General features: G+C 43.5%; 1 protein-coding gene across 33 annotated transcripts in view; it reads right to left on the bottom strand.

The window, feature by feature from the left end:
- Nucleotides 1-952: 952 nt before the first annotated feature.
- Nucleotides 953-20,610, bottom strand: part of PKP4 (plakophilin 4) — a 232,555-nt gene continuing 212,897 nt past the window's right edge. For 14 of the 33 annotated variants that reach the window (XM_070507855.1, XM_014859418.3, XM_070507857.1 and 11 more), the window contains 9 exons: nt 20,393-20,584; nt 20,023-20,196; nt 16,421-16,571; nt 12,805-13,000; nt 8,604-8,688; nt 8,364-8,481; nt 5,431-5,559; nt 3,721-3,794; nt 953-1,960 (listed from right to left, as the gene is read on the bottom strand). In XM_070507855.1, the coding sequence (XP_070363956.1) occupies nt 1,712-1,960; nt 3,721-3,794; nt 5,431-5,559; nt 8,364-8,481; nt 8,604-8,688; nt 12,805-13,000; nt 16,421-16,571; nt 20,023-20,196; nt 20,393-20,584 (1,368 nt within the window). In that variant the 3' untranslated portion in view covers nt 953-1,711. Of the gene's footprint in view, nt 1,961-3,720; nt 3,795-5,430; nt 5,560-7,748; nt 7,788-8,363; nt 8,482-8,603; nt 8,689-12,804; nt 13,001-16,420; nt 16,572-20,022; nt 20,197-20,392; nt 20,585-20,610 lie in introns of all 33 variants that reach the window. The other 19 variants (XM_070507849.1, XM_070507852.1, XM_070507853.1 and 16 more) reach the window with 3 other exon arrangements.

Below are 20,610 nucleotides of genomic sequence, written 5' to 3'. Positions count from 1 at the left end.
GGCCCCAGGTCCTGTTCAGACAGCCTGCACACCAGAAAGGCCCCCACTGTCGGACTTTAGGAATCTCTGTGTGTATACTTGGATTCCCATTTCACTTTGGATCCTAATTTTGGGCTGTGGTCCATTCTGCAAGGGAAAGCACTTTTCTCTTGGGTCTCTTTCCTTAGACTCACAGATCAAAGCACACACGTTTCAATCTATGATTTGTATCATGTTTGCAGGATATACTGACCTAAGTCAATACCTCCGCGTTTGACTTGCCATATGGGTTGTCTCCCACGTAAAATCCAGGGTGGAAACTGTAAGACTTGGGAAGGCCTCAGACTTTGGGCCTCTTGGGGCTGGTGCCCCTCACTGTATCCACAGATGGAGAAAAGCTTACAAGTAATGCTGTTTGGTATTATTGGGACTCCTGCCTACTATGTATGTGGGGCTTCCCTGACCCTGTCTCTAATCCAGGAATTATTGTGTCTCACAGAATTATTCAGCAAAATAATTGTGTAGAATTTGTTTTGGTTTACTACCTTGGCACCAACCAGTAAGTGCCCAAACACTGTTTTTATGCAGTTACTGAGTTCTTAAAAATGATACCAAAAGGAGTCATTGTCACTTTAGTTAGGGCTAGGCTGCCAGATGTAATTTTTCTTAGGTGAAAAGTGGTGTTAATGTTAAATGTATACAGCAGTCTGAAAAAAACACAATAAAACAGCAATGTGTATTAGATTCAAAACAAATCCCAAGAAATAAAAATACTAAGATAAAGAGGAGGCAAATTCATAGCTTCATTCTTTGGTATGGTCCAACTCACAAAGTGTATTAACTGTATAAAACTAGGAAAAGTCCAAAATAGCTGGATATATTTAAGCTGTTTCCAACACACAATTAGATTTGCATTAACTAAATCTGCTTTTCTGTATTATACACAGAAAATAAAAAAAGAACAGGGAACAAATTTCCAAGGATGAAATTTCCACATTTATTTCTCTTTCATGTGCATAGAAAATGGCAGTGAAGTGTCCTATGAAAGAGGCCGGGAATGGGCATGGTGCTGCTATACCAGACTGGACTTTGTGCTTCAAAGGTACACTATTCATTTTGAAAACATAGGATGTTGTAGTTTTGTTTTTAATTGCTAACAATTCCTTGGGTTTCCCACTTGTCTTTTAAGCTGTCAGATTCTTCAAATCTCTTTTCAAATGACACACTGCATTACAAATGATGGCACTTAACCAATGTGGCATTTCCATATTTACACCAGCAAAAGAAATTTACAAGACATAATAGCATACAATCTTGACATTTAGTAATAGCAATAAAACGTGAAGGGCATCCATTTTATTTTTTTTCTGTACAAACTATCAGAACATAACTTTATTCACATTAAAAAAATCATCTTTAATTTGATTTGACCTACACATACCCCATCTCATTTCACCCATTTCTCAAACCTCTCATCACATCGCCCACACCTCCACCAGACTACAGAATCTATAGGTAATTAGATCTAACGCGTAAGTAGAGCTTAGAAAGTCCTCTCTCCCAAAGGTTTCCTCACTTCCCTGATAATTCCTCAAAAAAAGAAAAAAATATGCTCTTCACTCGTTCCTTCCATTTCACTTTCACATTTCATCAGCAAATCAGCAAGGCAGACATTTCATCTCAATCCAAACAAGGTTAGAAAGAAAGAGTTCCTCGACCGAGCATCTTGGTGCTACACCCATGAGTCCGGGGACCCTGGGTACTGTTCTGCTCTATAAGAAGGTCGTTTAGTGGAATAAAAGTCCACATAATTTGTGGTCGATTTCAGTCCATACTGTGTTGAATAATCAGTAGAAGCTGGAAAGTGAACTCGGTCATCAAAATAAGGATCTTCATAGCTATGAGGAGACTGCAAATACAATCTGTATGCATCAAAGTTCTTTCTGTTGGAGTCATCTTGACTATAATACAGCTGTTGATGCTGTTGACAAAATGAAAAAGCAAATAAATCAAAGCAATTTTTGGAAAAACATGTATAAGGAAATTAAGGTGGGCTTCCTCCTTCTATTTTTAAAGCAGTATTCATTATTTGTAAACTTATGGCTCAAAGTTGTTTCTGGTGCACACTGTATGTTTACTACTGAACTGTCAGGATTTTAAACTACATTTGCGGGTGGGCTGGCAGTTTGCTCAAGTCCTGTCCTAAGGCCTCTAGAAGTCAGTGTCTCAGGCGAGCCCAGTCCAACCCCTGGCCACCTCCCTCCTTACTTGACGCCCAGTTCTGTGCTCTGCTGTGGAGGGTCCCGTTACCTGGGCATGGCTTTGATTTCTGCTTTGACACAGGGGAACCATTTAGCACATCATGAATTTAGTTGGATGTTGGATTTTCGGTTTGTGATAGTTGTATAATTGCAGAACCATCTTTAAAAACATTTACCTCAGAGAGAAAGACTGAAGCCATCCCTCAATTTTAAAAGAAATATGTAGTTTGGTGAACAACAGTTACACTTTGGAAACTCTGCTGTACTATTAAAGGAAAAAGGAATCTCCAGGCAGGAGAGTAACAAAATTAGAAGACACACGTGAGAAAATACAATTCTAAAGGAAAAGACTTCCCCAAGCCAGGGCTAACAAATCCATCTGTAAGGGAGCAAGGTGAGACACCCGTGGGCATCCACGTAGGGCACCCGGCCCCGTTTCCTTTGTGTTGTCTTATCTCTGACCTCACATTAATTTCTTCAAATATGTTTGGAGGAAAATTATCTTGGTTCTCATATCTGTCTTTCTTCTTGATCACGCCCAAATCTCTCCACTTAGTAAGATGTCACAAATTTACCACATTTTCTGGAACTAAGTGCATTCTGACATTATAAGGATTACAGAGCTGATTTCTCTTTTTAACTAAAGTTAGAGTTATGATTCTGAGGCTATTTCTCCTGACCAAAACACCATAGCATAAATTATGAGTAACTTGGGAAATTCTTTTTCTTCCATCTACAGAGAAAGGATGATGAGATGGAAGGAGGTCTTGGAGCATCCTCATTTGAAGGACAGGATACAGGCTTGTTTGGGAAACCCCAGTTGCTCATGTGTTATTGGAAGGTAAGAGGAGAGATCAGATGACCCATGTGAACATGACATCAGGAACAACCGAATTTTAGGCCCCCCATGAAAGCACAGATTCAATGTTACAACCAGTAGCCCCCTCTGATGGAGAGTGGGTTCTGCCCTAGCAGGGCTGAGTCCAGTTTGACCTCTGAGACTAATGGAGACCTGGCCATGGACTCAAGTGTGTTCAAACCATGGAGGCTGGGATGAGGAGGGACTCATGAAGATGGAGAATGAAGTATACAAGAAGAGAGCAATGAGATGAGAGAATGAAGTTTCCTTATCAGTCCTTCCCCGCCCAGAGGATGGAAGAGATATTAGAGACTAACAGAAAAAAAAAGAGTGGGAAAAGGAAATTGTTGGGCAAAGAATAGGAGTTAAAGACTTCTCAGCTGGTTCCCATCAGTGGCATGGTGGTCTCAGCAGCACCGATTCGGATATTCAAGGACATGAGGCTACTGTGGAAGTGATCTGCTTAAACCACGGATGAGCTTCCGAGGAGCGAAGATCCCCAGGGAAAGCTCCTCGGCCCCTGCCGTGTTGGCCCAGCTCTGGTAAGTCAACCGGCGCAGACCCCTTACTGTATTGATCCCTGCTAATCGGCCTTCTGTAAAAATGATATTGCAAATTCACCTGCAGCCGTCTATTTTGTTCTCTTGCTGGTGAGGAATAGGAACTGATGTAAATTGGTGAAGGTTTGCTGGAGCCTGTAAGAAAATATTTTATGAAATTAAAACTAGTGCTCATTACTCCGGTCCATTGGGCTGTGTGGGGCCCCTGCACTAGGGCTGGTGCCATCCCTGTCAGGGCCTGCCTTCCTCTGGTGCCAGCACAGGTTGGGACAGTCAGCAGCCTGGGGTCCCTGGAGCTAACCTGGTTGCTGCTTGCCCCAGGGTTATTAGGAGCTAAGGAATACGGCAAAAATAGGCCATGTGTGTGCTTCACCAAAAAGCAATGCCAAGGCATAGCTCATGAAAAGAGAGTTCTTTCTCAACTTCTGGTCACTGTGGGGAGCTGTTCCTACCTGTGAAGATCTCCCTGGCTGGCTCTGAACAGCAAGCAGCCTTGCTCCCTGAGCTGAGGACCATCACTTTTCCAGGGCTCTGAGCTAGAGCACTGGGTCAGATGGGGAAGGGAAACACATTAGAACAAGCTCCATGCCTTCAGAACAGCTTTGATTCAAAATCCCAGGTCCTGGAAAGAGCGGGCACAGGCATATTCTAAGCAGCCTGGCCACATGGAGGCACAGTCTTGGGTCTGCTATATTTAAGTACATTTTAAAACAAAAGAACCTGGTAGTCAGTTGTCTTCAAGAGTCCAGAGTAGACTCCCGATGATGTGACTGGTTACCCTTCTATTATACTTAAGGCTAGCAAAGATTTTTATTTTTTTAATGAGGAAAATGAAACACACTTGAGGCAAATTAGTTTATTGAAGCAAGCAAAGAAGATACAGAAGGGCGCGCATGCTAAGAAGGCGATCTTTAAAACAAAGCAGGCTGCTGCAAATCTGAAGCAACAATGCACTTCAGTTTGTATGTGGTTTTCCTTTGCAAAGAGCTTGGTGTTTGAAACGTAGCATCTGCAATTTTCTGAGCTATTAATTGCCATAGTAACAATAGTCGATTAGTAAACAGTCTTGTGAAATCACAATTTCAAAGACAACAGCACAACTGAGACTGCTCCCCCAGCAGTTAAGTTGCCACCAGCTTTTATTTATTTCTTTTTAATAAATAGGTTTTTTGAGAAAAGAGCATCACTTTTTTTTTTGGTAGCTCACATGGCCTTATTTGAAACCTCTAGAATTGTTATAATTTGCAAGACAGTTGAGAATGGGGACAATATGAAATCTTGGAAACCTTTGAGTTGGCATCCTTTAAATAAATTATATGCACAGCTTTCCAAATAGGACATAAAAATATTAATACTATGTAACATTATGTTTGTTATTCTTAAAAAATAATCACTCTGAGGAGAATCACATTATACATTTCATTATTCATTCAAACTCTTTTTCTATGAAAATGTAAATGGAATTGATCTCCATTCTCAGGTCTGAATTTAGGAGATGAGCCAGTCTAGGAGATGTGGCCCTGAAAAGCGCCACAGAGCTCAGGGTTCTGATGCACCGGACCACACAGGGAGACCCTGCTGGAGCAGGAAGGGAAGAAAACAAGCAGAAGAGGCAATGGCCCCGAAGCAGGAAATGGAGAGCCTGGAACAACGTTTGCTGCTGGGGGACCATCTCAGCGCAGGCAGGGGCTATTTCCCAAGCCACTGGCCAAGTGCCTGGAAACACGCGGCTTTTCGAGATACTCGATCACACACCCAACTGGCGTCTTACCAGGGTACAGGCCTTTATGTGTGGCATCCCCTTGGCTATTGTAATACTGCATAGGTGGCTGGGTCCTATCGTATTCAGAGCGAGGGTCTCTGATTCCTAACAGTGCTGGTGAGGAAGAGGTGCTGCCGACTGAAGGGAGAGGCAAAAGGAAGAGGGAGAGAGAAAGAAGAGAAGAAGGAGAAAGCAGACTGTCAGTGTCTCTGGAAAATCCCCTCTGGAAAAACAAAGGTCAATAATTAGAAGCGGCACACAGCTGGCACTAAAAATCAGCCCTTAGAGGTGCTGTGAGTTGAGGAGCGGCCAGCCCTGAGTACCCAGACCGCGACCCGCAGGCCCGCCAGTGGCAAATCAGTGCGGTCAATACCCGAGCTTCCTGGAGAGCTGAAGTGCGCCGGCCGCCCGTGAGAGAGGCGCAGGCAGAGATCATGCGGGTTCCCCCAATGACGTGATCGGGCCTCTGAAGCTGAGGGAGCGATAATAGTTTACTAGCCAGGCAAGAGCTAAATCTGCTACTTTATGGTCTCAGCTGAGTGGCTTGTAAAATACCCATCTATTATCCTGTAGGTACAGCTCTTCAGTATATGGATCTTTTACAGCATGTTTTGATTTCTAATTATTAAAAAAATATCTGCATCTCTAAATGCGTTGGAGTAAGAGTGCCCAGCCCATAAAATTTATCATTCTTTTCAGGGTGATCAGTTGTCAGGGAAATTATGTAAACTCAGTCAGCCTGACTCAGCAAGCAGCTCCCGGTGCTGAGAAGCCTGGCCTCACAAAGGCCCAGAAGACGTTTTACTCCAGCTTGAGCCAAACACTGAATAATAACATATCTATCCATAGGTCTCCTTTGGGACATTTTTACACAGAAGGAAAACATGGTGTATCTTTTTTTCTTTTTCTCACTAAAAAATCATTTTGCACTTTCTACAGTAATAGATACCAGATCAAGTGGCTGCTTCTAGGGCCCAGGCATTGACTGACAGCAGACACAAAGGAACTTTCTAGGGTGATGGAAGTGTTCTGCATCTTGATTGGGGGGTGGGGGAGGTATGTGTTCACTTGTCAAAAATGATCAAAGTGTACACTTAAAATATGTGTATTTTACTGAATGTAAATTAAGCCTCAATAAACATTTCTAATAATGAGGCTATGTTGACACACAAAAAAATGGTTTTACTTGCATTAAAGTTAATTATAAATAAGAGTGGTCACTTATTCACTTGATCCACTTGAAAGCAACAGCCCCCAAACCTTGCCATAGTGGTTCTGCATGCATTTATGCTTTCAGAGGAAGACTGACACTGAAATATTTTCCCCAAAAAGTCACTTCAGTGACACAGGGTTACTGGTGTTAAACAAGGGTGAGCATGCATGGCCAGTGTCTATGTGCTACTCACCTCGCTTACATTCTAGAAGGCAAGAGGACAGAGAACATGCCCACCTGCCTCCCACAATTCTATCAGCAGGGCATCAGATGTGCCCATAAGCCGACACTACACTAGTGCTGCGGATGGATGATCAGCCCTTAGAATAACTGGAGAAACAAGTGTGATCATATCCTACCTCGGAACAGAATCCAAAAAGGTCCCTAGGAACCTGGACGGGGCCTGTCAACACTGTCCAGTTTGTATATTTAAGAGGTCCTCAAAACAAGTTCATTGCTTAGTAACTATGTCCTAATCTGTCTGAAATTATTCTTTTGCCTGTACATATGCCTTTTGTTAAAAAGCCAAATCTCCTGCTTCCTGGCGCCCCTATTCCTCAGTCCCTAGAGGATTCTGAGCATTTATATAAAGACAGCCTCAGGCAACACCTGGGAGCTCAGCAAGGATGCCAAGCACCAAGCACAGGTCTCTCTGAAGAAAACAACTCATCATTTAAAAACTAAGATATAAATATACACTATATGCAGTAGGCACAGATAATTTTTAAAAATTCCTAGTACAATTGGAGACATCCAATTAAGTGGCAAGAACCACTCGTCACACATTGGTCTTTTTGTCCACATGAGAAATAAGACTGCCAGCAGTAGCACAGGTGAATACAACACATAATATTTATATGTCAGAATGGGAAATTTAAAGCCAAATAAAAAAAGATACTTATTACTTTTCCTGTTTCATTTAGTTAAGAATTAAATTTACAGGATTGACTTTGGCTTGGTAGTAATATTCTGTCCTTACATGTAAAAAAAATTTAGTCTGCGTCTCAAAATATTCTTTCTACCAAATTAAACACCACCAATAAGTAGGTAGTGTGATTGCCATGATTGCCAAGATTCCCAACTTACAAATCAAAGGGAATTCTTGTAAACCCACCTGGAGGGCCTGCTCCCCTTAGCCATGGATGCTGGGGGTCTGGAATGCAACCAGAGATGGAGGTTTAACTGGAGGAGGAAGGCACAGGAGGAGATCATAGCTCTCCCGGGATGTGAGTCTAAAGATTGTGTCTAATCTAAGAGTTTTCACTAAAAAACTCAAAAATCACTTTGGAAGAGATTGCAAACCTATGGCCAGTAGGCAGGTCAGGCAGCCATTCTCAGGCACAACCTAGTGGTTCTCAAAATGTGTTCCACCACTCTCCTGCATCTGCATCAGCAGGCCAGCTTGTTAAATGCAGACTCCCGGGCCCCTCGGCAAACCTAGTAAAGCAGAGTCTTGGGGGAGGGAAGGGGACGGAGGGCCCTGGGATAATTTTGTGCACTGTAGTTAGTGTAAACTTACATAAACTTTTAAAATGGAAGGAGGAAAGTGGGCTTGTCGTTTATAACAGCATGTAATTCCCAAAGAAGGCTTTCGGCTTAAAGAGCAAATTCTCTTCCTCAGTGTTTGGAGGTGACAGGCTTAATCAGCTTATGTTCAATCTTCTCTGGGTGGGAAACAATGTTCTGTCACACAAATGTTCTCGCCAAGGAGTGGAGTTTACTCACTGACCTGACTGAATGATGGGTGACATCTGTTGGTTGGTGGTAGACAAGGAAGGATGTGATTTGAATCGGTCTCGCTCTAACGTCGACACAGGTGTAATAAAATGGTTCTGATTCCACCCATCCTGTGAAGTTAAAAGAGAAAAAGAAACCTCTCAAAATGAATAATGACATTTCATTACAATAAATGATTATGAATGTGTGCTCTGACGAATGCTAATTATTCAGAGCTATTCTTGCGAGTTACCTTTTTATAAATGCTCCGGAGGTCCCGATATTGCCATAATGTATTCAAGACCTGGGCTGCTGCCTTCACCACTTTCAGAGATGATCTAGGGAGAGAACGAGGATGTTAATGAATGTGGGCGGCACAGCCTCAGGCTCCATTTGAAGGGATTCAGGCTGTGAACCAGTGGCCAAGAGGCCATCTCTCCAAGGACCGGAGGGCACAGAGGCTGTTGCTAGAAACCACCACTCAGGAATCAGGTGTGCCTGGCAGTTGGTCAAGTTCAGAGCTGGCCTGGGGTGGAAGGACCAAAGCAAGGCTCTCAGGCAGTCAGCTCTGCAGTGAGAAGCTGTGGTCAGAAGAGCCCGTGACCTCTCAGTTGAGGGCCTCTTTCAAGCGTCAGTCTCTGGCCTCCCGCCATGTCTACTAAGGGGCTGGCCTTACTGGGGCTTCGGGATTAACGGGACCATGACGCCACATCCTGAGTGTCTGAGGACCCTGCCAAGTTAATTTAATACAAGCCCCTCCCCCATTATTAGGTCTTCATATAAACACCGTCATTGGCTTCTTACTTATACATCTACATAAACACAGCTACATATGTGCTCTAATGCTCCATTTGGAAAATATGGTCAGTTATTACTTCTCTCTGAAGACCTTTTGGTGAACACTGGCACTCAGTTTAAGCACTGCTGACCTTGTGTCACTGCATTTCACCTCAGGAGCTGTTCCTGTAAATCAGGGCCTCACTGCTAAGTGAAGAGGGAAGTGGAGCTTCCTGCCTCAGCAGAGGCCTTCAGATGGCCACGTCCGGGGTGGATCAGGGCCTGAGGAGTCAGCTGTAAGGATAATTGAATACCTCTCTCTTCAGAATTCATTTTAGCATTGAAAATTTGACTTCCAATGGATCACAGGATGTAGAATCTGATTTCCCCTTCTACTTATTATCTTCCCAATTCAACTCTCATGAAGTGGGGGAAGAAGAGAGGTGAGCAGGCTGAGGCACTTTCTCTGCCCCTCACAATAGAGTATGAGTTACTAACGATGCTGAGGGCTTCAGTGAGGGTGGAGCATGGGCAAATTCAGGGGCTTCACAGCCTCTGTTCCTAGGGGCGGGGCATTTGTGCATCCACCTGCACCCCCACAGACCTCCCAGACTCATTCTTCTCAGTGATCCCCAGAGTGAGTCAAGGGCAGAGCCAGGTCAAACCAACCCACTCAAAGCCTTTCTAAATTTTATAGTTTTCAAAATGGACCACTGAGCAAGGAGACAGCTTAAAGAAATGAACAGAGATGAAGTTTCAGACACCCAAGATGGCCTCGCAGGGTCTTTACACCTCACAGCCATCCCCTTCTCAGCTGGGTCCTGACACTGCAGCTGCTGCTCATCTCCCCATCTTTGAGTGCTAGGCAGGTGGGACAGAGGCGTGAAAGGCAGACTTCACACCTGGCTCCAAGGACTACTCTGCAGCACTCGGCAAGGCAGGAGCGTGCCAAGTGCCAGGTACATGCCTTCACACAAACAACCAGGTGAGGTATTTTTAGAGACAAATTCTATGAGCAGAAACTTCTCTGAGAAAAGCAAGGAAGCTTCTCTGTTCCCCTTGGCAGCACAACTCCTCGAAAGAGTTATGCATTCTCATCTCTAATTTCTCATCCCATCTTTTCTTAGACCTATGACGTCAATATTGTTCAACTGGACAAGTCTCGATCCTTATCCTTCCTGACCGAGCAGGAGCAGTGGACACATGCTCACCATTGAAACACTCCCTTCATCTGCGACACCAGCTGTGCTTGGTTTTCTTCTGAATGCTCTGGCTGCTCTTTCTTGGGCTCCTTTGTAGGCTCCTCATCTCCTTGGCCTCTAACTATGAGGGACATCAGCCCTCAAGCCTTTTTTCTTCTCTATGACTTCCTTATGGATCTCAGCCCATTTCACTTCTCTAAACAGGCCACTTATACATTGATGACTCTCAAATTTGCATTTCTAGCCTGGATCTCTATCCTGAACATAAGTATACCCTCCTGCAGACTAGAAACTCCATGTGGACGGCCAATAGACATCTCAAATGTAACATGTCCAGAACAAACTCCTGGCCTTCCTAAAATCTTGCTCCTCCCACAGGCTGCCATGTTGGTAAGTGGCAATTCCACCCTGTGGTCTCTTTTGTCAAAGACCTTGGAGTCATCCTTGACATTTGCCTCCTCTCATGCTGTTCATCTAATCTTTTAGCAAACTCTGTTGATTCTCCCTTTCAACCATGTCAGAATTGACCCCTTTTTTACCATAGCAATGGCTGCCACCATTAGTCTCTACTTGGAGGTCTGACGCTGACCCACACGGTCCTAGACTTCTGGTTACTTCCCCTCCTCCTCTTTTCCCCTTGACTTGCTCTGTTCCAGCCCCACTGGCTTCTGGCTGCTCATCACACACAAGGTGTTCTTCCATCTCAGGGCCCTTCAATTTGTTCCCTGTGCCTGAAATGCTCTTTCTTAGAGGGCTGCATTGCTCCCTCCCTCCCCTCATCCAGGTCTGTGTTCAAAAGGCACTATCTCTGTGAGGCTTTCCCTGACCACCTGTCTAAAATTGTGAACCCCACCCCTACCCTATCACCTTCCCTGATTACATTATTCATCCCACCACTCAGCCCCATCCGACAGGCTGTGTGTGTTACTCCCTCAACTGCACTTCAGCTACCTCACCCACGGGATGTAAGCTACCTGAGGGGGGTTTGTCGTGTCATCTGCTCACTCCTGTAGCACACAGCAGGTAGGCAATAAATACTTCGTGAATGAATCATAAGGAAAGGTAAATTTATGTTCAGAAGACAACTTGATTTGACCCAGGACTTTTTGAATCTCTTGCTTTGAAAGAAAGATTAGACTGGGTAAGGAATACTTTTTTTAATATACAAGGTTTTGGCACTGGTTCAGGATTTCTCCAGCTTCTTCCTATGCCTTTCACAAATGAAGGCTATCTAACAAAATTTTAAGAGCACAGAAAGTAATTATGGTTACCTCAGGGGAGCAAGGAGGAGAGGCGTTAGTGGAATAGGACCTTAGCTTTATTTGTAATGTTTCATTTCCTTTGAAATAAAAAGAAGAGTGTGTGGATTTATTACTAATGAAATAAAAAAAGGTACAGAAGAAAAGAAGGACTGAAAGGAAATAAGGTTAATATTGATAGGTGTGGTTTCTAGGGGGTGAGAATATGCTTTGCTATATTATTCTTCTATTTTAGAAATTCCTTCAAATGTATAACCTGAAAGACTAAACAAGACATAATGTGAGTTCATGCACTGTCACTCAGCCAATCACTAAATATTTACTGAGCACCTAATATGGGCCAGGGTTTGTTCTAGACACAGAGGACACAGCAGGGAACAAAAAGACAAAGTTCCTGTTACTGGGGGAGACCGAGTCCAGAGAAAGCCATCAATACCATCTCAGGGGGTCAGTGCTATGAAGGAGAAGAGAGCAGGGGAGGGGCGGAGAGTGGGGCGAGCAGTGCCATTTACTACGGATCAGGTGGCGGCTGTCCTGCTGTGTTGTGAAGGCGCCAAGCAGCCCTACCTCCCACTTCCTTGAAGGATTGTCTATCTGACACAAAGGCAAATTTCCAGTCCCTGCTATAGCTCCATGACAAAAAAATAGCTTCTATTTTTGCTACTGGTTCTCTAATCCATACTTTTGCTGCTTCATCAATTAGGTGTCACCAGAAGCAAAGGGAAATGTATGATGCAAGCCCTGAGCACATCCTGTGGCCACACGCAGGCCCTGCTGCACAGGAGTGATTTTAATGCCTTCTGGGCACCCACAGAGGAATCGATCCCAGAACTGAGGATTCAAGAAGACGTTCTTGCAGAACAGGCCCGAGAGCCTGGAGCAGAGCCAAAGGCGCGAGGGAAATGGCGACGCCAGATTTTCCTCATGTGGCATCTCTGATTCTTCCAGGGGTTCGCACAACCAAATGTGGCTTTAGAGACAGAAACGAATGTGGGCAGTTACAATAAAGTAAAAACCAGAAAAGGGGCTACATGACCGCAAATGCCTCTCCTAGCCAAACAGGTTTAAACTGCAGAAACTGCTTAGCTTATTGGCCTATAAGAAATGCGGAAATAAATCCTTTCCAATAGGAAATGTATCTTTGACAGAGGCCCTTATCACAGGATGATCCCGGGAATAAGAGCCTCATGCTCGAGTCTCTTTGCAGCAGACTTGCCTGTCTCCCCTGCCCTTGGTTATGTTCACCAGCTTTTCGATTCCCCCCGAGTCGGCCAGGGCTTTGGCATTCTCCATGTTTTTGCTGGTGACCTCGTGCAGAGCACAGCAGATGGCTGCCATGGTCTCATCAGACAGCACGCTGGGGCCGCTGCCGCCAGGAAGCCGGTTGACCAGGTCTCTCATGGCGTATTTACCTGCCAAATGCAAAAGATTTCATTCTACTTTCAGGAGGTACTAGGTGTTTGTCACGTTGTTGTTGAAAGATTGTAACTGTGCAGCTTCTTAAAGATAAAACTTCAACAGAGACAATAACAGGAAAAAAAAACCCACGGCAAAGAAGGAGATGACAAATATAACTGTGAGCGGAAAGTTAACATTTACTGCAAAGTCACTTGAAGACATGATAGGCTTATAAAACATTACTGAAATCTCTGAAAGAAAATGTAAATCAGTGTATAAAAATGGGCACACCAATTAAGTTGCTTTAGTTCCACTCTTTTCATTAATAGTGAGAAATAAAGGAATTATGATGGTAAATTTTATTCTCGATTGAATTCCTATGCAAAAAAAATACCTCAACTTTCTCTTAAAGCTTTTAAAGACTTATCTTTGAATAAGCTGGACTAAATAAGGCTGCCAAACAATACTTTTCATTAAATGCTTCTGGATCTTAACATGCCAACTGGGTACAATTAGACATTTTTATCAAGTTGAGGGTATATATTACATGGTCTGACGACAATAGTGATAACAACATGTTAGTCTCTTTTAAAGAAGATATAAGTAAAGTTTTGCTAATAAAATTGTGGATATATTATCAGCCAGGAGGAAGGCGATAATAATAAAGTTCTTGATAGGATAAGGCTGGGCAGTCCTTAGCTATTGAAGCACCCCTGGAGACTCCATTTCTCTTACTCTGCCCTAAAAAGAGATTATCTTTAGCTTTTTCAATTTCAATTACCAACTGACAAACTGGAATAATTACACTTCAAACAAAAGAAATTAACTAAAGCTCAAGTAAATATTTTCTTAGTTTTTTTTGTTCCTATGCTAATAATTGAGTGGATCCTAAATGGGGTTTTCATTAAAGACCGATTTATACACAAACATAAGCAGTAGAAGACAGGCCCTGCGTACATGCTGCATAATGTACAGCATGTCAAAGGGAAGACTCTGGCTTACTCACAACGAGCATTGTTATGAGGACTGGAGAAATAGTGATGACATTGTAAACCAGAAGATAAATGTGGTTTTTAAGAACGAATGATAAGTTGGCACTGGTGATTTTGAATACTCACAAATGACCAAAAGGTCCATGACATGTAATCCGTCATTTTGCTAAGGTGCAACTGTAATTGCTCTCCTGAGGCTTGGGATAAGGGAGCTCACCCGCCTGTGAGTGAGCCTGGCAGTTCCCTCAAAGCCTGCAGCTCCAGACAGCTGCTTGGTCCGATCCGACTGAGGTGAATATGCAGTAACTTTTCTGAGGGGACATGACTTTGTTTCTTTGTGAAATATGGCTCTGAAGAGAAAGCCCATTGCTAGTGCTGGTGATGGACATGAGGAGAGGTGAAGGGGTCAGAGAAGGGGATGGTTATTAGGAAAAGAAGTGCTGGGTAAATTAGAGCCAAATATTGAATCTGCGAGGGGTTCAGACCTCACAGGAAGGAAAGGATCTTTATAGGGAAACAAGAAAAAGTGACTCACAAAACAGTTCAAGAGTGCTCCAGGTGAGCAAAAAAATTGCTCCTCAGTGGAGAGAGGAAATGCCCGTGAAAGTTTAAAAGGGGGCTAGGACATTCATAGAAAACACAGGGATGCACTGAGAGAAGGCCAGGACTCTGGAACGTGTGTTCCTTCTTCCTAAAGGCCTTGGCACTCAGTGGTGTTGGCCCCGCACTTTCTGCCTCCTCTGTCTCCTCCCAGTTGTCAACCCTTTATTTTTTAGCATTAAAAACTCTCACACTATGCGTGCTTTTTAGAAGAGACTAGAACAATATAGAGGTAACAAAAATCACTAAAAAAATCTCTCTTTAGAGACCTAAAGGATTTTTCTCAAGGAAGCGTGGGCATTAACTATTATAACACATTTATTGGAATTGGGCTGGACTGTAGGAACAGGGCATGGAAGAAGCTCCTTTTCTCTCTGTGGGGACGATTTGGCTCAAAGGAACAGTGTTAAGAGCAGGTTAATCTAGGCCATAATTTAAAACAGCAATTCTGCCAGGCAGCGGGTGAGGGGCTTTTGTATAAGCTGGCACAGTGAATCCTCACAGCGACTCTTTAAGGCAAACATCATTGCCCTTGTTCTCTCTCTCTCTCCCTCTTTGTCTCCCAATCTCTCTCTCTCATGGTAGGCATGTTTAATATAAGTTCAAGATATATTCACTAATCCACATAAGATCTTTCCAACCTTCCCTCCGTCTCCCCTGACCTGCCCTCAGCTGTGGGACTGGCGTGGAACTTGGTGGTTTATAAGTAGCTGCCTTACCCTCTCATTTTATTTTCACAGCAAACCCATGGTGAGGATAGCAGGCATCATCAGCTCCCTTTCATAGATGGGGTTGAGGAAGAGTGTTCAATTTAGATGAAGGACAGCCTGGGTTACACAACCAGTGGGCAGCAGATCCAGAGTTTAACCTGTGGTCTACTGGAAGGTCTCTGATCTTTTCTTTACCCCACACTTGGCTTGAGATATGGCAATGCCCCGGAGGTGGGCAAGCTAAGTTGCCTAGGGTGCAAAACTTAAAGAGGCACTCATTCTCAGATTCATGTAAGCGCCAACCCTACATTTGGATGGACCTGATGGTGATTGCCTCCTAAAATTTGGCACCCTATGTGCCTTGTTTGCCTTACCCTGCCCTGGGGTGGAAATGGCCTTGGGACAGTGGCCCTGACTTGTGGTGAGCATTTACACAGATCTGAGAAGGAAAAGTTACAAATCATTCATTGATTTCTTTTTTTTTTTACTTAGAACATAGTAGTGATGGTGAATTAGCAGAAATCAGTCTCAAAAATCAGAAAGGGAGAATTAAAACTTTTTTGGTGCTCAAGAAATGACCTTCTCTTGGGAAACGGAGACACCAAATCTATGAAGTAGTGTTGTAATGTATAACTGAAATCACTAGCTTTTCTGAAAATTTACCTTCCCTGATCAATGTTTAATTGATGAGCCAGCCTCTTGCTGAAAAGGAATGGTCACAAAGGATAGACAGCAGGGGTACCCAAATATGCCAAGAACCTGGGACTAGAACTCAGTTGCTAATCATTTTGAAGGTCATTTTTTTTTGAGGAAGGTTAGCCCTGAGCTAACATCTGCCACCAATCCTCCTCTTTTTGCTGAGAAGGCTGGCCCTCAGCTAACATCTGTGCTCATCTTCCTCTACTTTATATGTGGGACACCTGCCACAGCATGGCTTGACAAGCGGTGTGTAGATCTGCACCCGGGATCTGAAGCGGTGAACCCTGGGCCACTGAAGCACAACACGGTGAACTTAACCGCTGCGCCACCTAGCTGGCCCTGAATGTCATATTTTTATGAATAAAAAGAAGAAAGATTTTATAAATGTTATAGTTATTCTTCCTTTACGGCTCACCTTGTCACCAGAACATACCTATGAGCTCCTTGTTGCGAACATCTAGTGCCATATTCCTCAAGGCAGTTGCCACAGAAGAAACAACTCTATCGTTATCCATTCTCAGAAGCTCGACAAGGATGGGGAGCCCTTTCTCTTTGCGGACGGCTGCCCGGATGTACGCTGCAAACTGGCGAGCAAAACAAGGCAGTAAGTAATACAAAACTGAGTTCAACTCTCAGGTGTTACTGTTGCCTGAAAAAGACGTTTCCAAAAGATGAACTAATAGATTAAATGTTTTCTTTCCAATTGGAGATTAAATCTGTGGCGTCAGTAAAGAGAAAACCATGGGCTGGGATAAAGATGGGCTAGGCTGACTGATTTAAAAAGAAATCTCAAAGCCTAAAGTCTCAAACCACCATCTGCCAGATATTTTTGTGCAGAAAAGAGAAGGCAGCGATTACTTTCTACCTCAGATACATAAACATGATTAAGGAAGGATCAAGGGTCTTCTTCCCAGTTGGCCCCCTGCCAGGTCCAGAGGCTATAAATAGGATGGCAGAGCAGTAACTGATCAGCACACGTTAAAGGAGAACATGTCTCCATCAAGTCATTCTTTTTTCTATATTCTCTGCAACCATATTTAGAGTTCAGTAACCTTTCAAAGCGATTGTTTGGAAAAAATTCTTTGCCTCAGAAGAAAAGGAATTCTCCAGAAACATGGAACATCATAATTCATACACGGTGGTGAAAAAGTAAGTATATTTGTGTGCAAAATGCTTTCTCATTCAAGATTAGTTCGCTGCTGCTGCTGCTGTTTTTAATCCTCAGTCAAATTCTTTTGTGATTCTGAGGCACGTCTGCACCGTGAGTCAGTTTGTGCTCCATATGAATTGGAAATGAACACTAAGTTAGCAGGGAAACAACCAAAAAAAAAAAAGTAACATTTGAAAAAAGGGTCTTTAATCTTGTCTTGAGCTTTCATTGACATTTTTTACCCATGCAAATTGTCTTTCAAAATTTAGGATAATTGAAAAATGTTGCTCATAAAACATCTGATACTTTCCTGCTGCGGTCAAGACATGAAGACAAAGATCCTTTGTATTATTTTGAACACTAAAATATGTGACTGACTACTCAGTTTGTTGAATACCAACAGAATAGATTATTTTAATAACACAAAGAAGAGGAAGAGATGTATTTCAAAGATTTTATTAACATTCTTCATATGAAATAAATAGCCTCATTTTCCAAATCAAATGAAATCCACAGGGGGAAACGCAATACACGACTTGCTATAGGGTCAAGCACTCAAGCAACTTTACCAACTTCTCTCTCTGAAACCTGCAAGGACAGAACCAACGCAGTCTCACTTGGAGACCAACCAGCTCGGCCCAGCCCTGAGTGCCTCCCTTCAGAGCACTACACTCATGACTGCTCCCCAGATAGCTCCGGTTTGTGGTGATGATTATCATGTTTTCCTAACGAGGGTCCAATATTTTGACTTACTATTTTTGAAATCACTTCAACATAATGTTTATATTTTAAATGAGCTTGCCATCTAACTTCATTCATTAAATGATGCCAGAAATGAAATTCTACACAACTCAAATCACACCTCTTTTAACTATTGTCTTTTCTATTATCATCAAATGATCCTCAGGTCCCAAGAATCTGGAGGTGAACACTGTGTCACCAGCATATTTACATGAACACGTACGTGCTGGGCACTGCCCTAGGTCTTCCACATTTATCATCTCATTTAATCCTCACAACCACCTCATGAGGCAGGTGTTATCTCCATTTTACAGATCAAGACACTGAGAGATCCGAGGTCCCAGCTAGTAAATGGAGGGCCCAGGATTCAAAGCCAAGGGGTCTGGCTTCAGAGCCAGCACTTAGATGCTAAGCTATTAGCATTTTAATTAAAAATAACAATATTAACATAACCACATTAGGTTAGCGCTAGGCCATAATTATCTGTATATATTCATTGTAGTGGCTGGCTGCATGAAACAAACCACACCAAGGCCTCCTTTTCACTCTCATGGATAATACAGTGAGGAAAAGATTCTCATTTTGGGAGACAGTGGTAGAAGTAGCCAAAAACAAGCATTATGATAAGTCTACTAACATACACTTGTCGGGGGGCCAGCCCCGTGGCCGAGTAGTTAAATTCACTCGCTCCGCTTTGGCGGCCCAGGGTTTCACGGTTTGGATCTTGGGCGTGGACGTGGCACAGCTCATCAGGCCATGTTGAGGCGGCATCCCACATGCCACAACTAGAAGGACCCACAACCAGATTATATAACTATGTACTGGGGGGATTTGGGGAGGAAAAAAGCAATTAAAAAAAAAAAAAGAAGATTGGTAACAGTTGTTAGTCCAGGTGCCAATCTTTAAAAAAATAAAATAAAATAAAATAAAATACACCTGTCAGGAAATTTCCAGAGGTTGAAAAGGTTTCAGACAAGGATTGTCTAGGAAGTTACTAGATGGCATTTAGAGTTTTGAGAACTTGCTTATATAGTCACGCACTGCATAATGTTTTGGTCAACAATGGACCGCATGTATGACGGTGGTCCCGTAAGATTAGTGCCATATAGCCTAGGTGTATATTAGGCTACACCATCTAGGTTTGTGTGAGTACATTCTATGATGTTTGCATGAGAAAATCGCCTAATGACTCCTTTCTCAGAATGTATCCCCATCGTTAAGCAATGCATGACTGTAGTTGTAACAGTAGGAAACCATCTTCAATTTTCATAAAGACATCACACACCTATAAGAGGATGTGGAAACTTTCACTGTATGTACGTTTTGTAAGCATCTGAGAGAGGAATGGTGGTCCCCTCTCCTTCCCTGCAGCACTGCCAACCTCAGCTCTAGTTCAGGCCTTCGGCATCTCTCACCTGGTTCCCAGTGGAATCCCAGCCTCTACTTTCCTCTTCTTTGAATTCACCTTCTGCACCGCCACAGAAGGGATCCAACAGTGTTCACACTGGCCTGTCTGTGTTGCTTATCTGCTTAAACCTTTTCAGTGGCCCCTCTGATCTGTAGGTCAGGTCTCAGCTTCTAAACCTTGGCCACCAGGCCTGTTCACAATGCCTGGCTCCAACATGGGCCACTCCTTGCCGTGCCCTCAATGCCCCAGCAACCAGCCTATAGTCTCCACCCACGCTGTTCTCACTAAAGGGCCTTACTTGCTCTTTTATCTGGATTGCTCCTTCTATGCCTCCAACCTTAGACTCTGCTGGCTTAATTCTGCTCATTCTTAAAGATTCCATTTGGGCAGCACCACCCCTCCAGAAAACTCTCCCTACCTCCTGGCTCCCCTCTTTCCTTGACTTTCTCTACCTGCCAGGCTGGGCTAGATATCCTCCTTGAAGACCCTACAGCACGCATAGCCTGTGGAGTCTACGCTGTACTGACTTGATCTGTCCGTTTTTCTCAGTTGCCTTCAGTTTCTCACAGGGATGGGCTACGTCATATCCATCTTTGGATCTCCAGAGCCAACTGTTGTCTGCCCCTTTTATCCTCCCATCCTTTCCTAAACTCTAAACAACCATGTCCCTTTCACGATCATTGCTGATCTGACTGCACAGATGGGAAGAAGTGTGGACAAGTGGAAGACATCCTACCTTCCAGTTTCCAGCAGAGAGGTTCTGGAGAGATCCGGCAGAGCCTTCCAAGGTGGCTGGGTTGGAACTTTCTGCTAGAAGAGTCAGATATGGTTTTACCACTGACGGATGCCACAGCATTTCAACCCCTTTGGGGGACTTCGACAGTCCTGGGATAGGACCAACTCCATCCCACTGAAAGACAAAGAGCACACCTTAAATGGAAGCAAATGAACACACTCTCCTACACATGAAAACATTCCTCTGCTGGACTCAGCTACAGCTATGTAGAATCACTGTGTCATGAAAAATTTTTTTTCTTGCCAAATATGTGATTTCTTACTCCCAGAAAAATGAAACTTTAGAGTTTCACATCAAATAAAATGCTAACTTGATCCTCTTGTGGCGTTCTCTTTTTCTTTTTCTTCTTCTTCCCCCAGCAGCTTGGCTCTGAGTCTTTGCTGGGAGACTCTTTTCCTAGTAAGTCATCCAATTCGTTCAGCCCCAGCAGCCGGGCCTGAGGGACCTCCAGTTCCAGCCGATAGGACAGGTTCCTCAGGGTGCACACGCAGTTCTCCACGGTCTGAAACCCAGCATGGCATGTAATTA

The sequence above is a fragment of the Equus asinus genome, chromosome 4 (genome assembly GCF_041296235.1).
Source record: "Equus asinus isolate D_3611 breed Donkey chromosome 4, EquAss-T2T_v2, whole genome shotgun sequence".
NCBI classification, from domain to species: domain Eukaryota; kingdom Metazoa; phylum Chordata; class Mammalia; order Perissodactyla; family Equidae; genus Equus; species Equus asinus.
The sequence above is the reverse complement of the archived record's forward strand: the minus strand, read 5'-3'. Positions and strand labels throughout refer to the sequence as shown.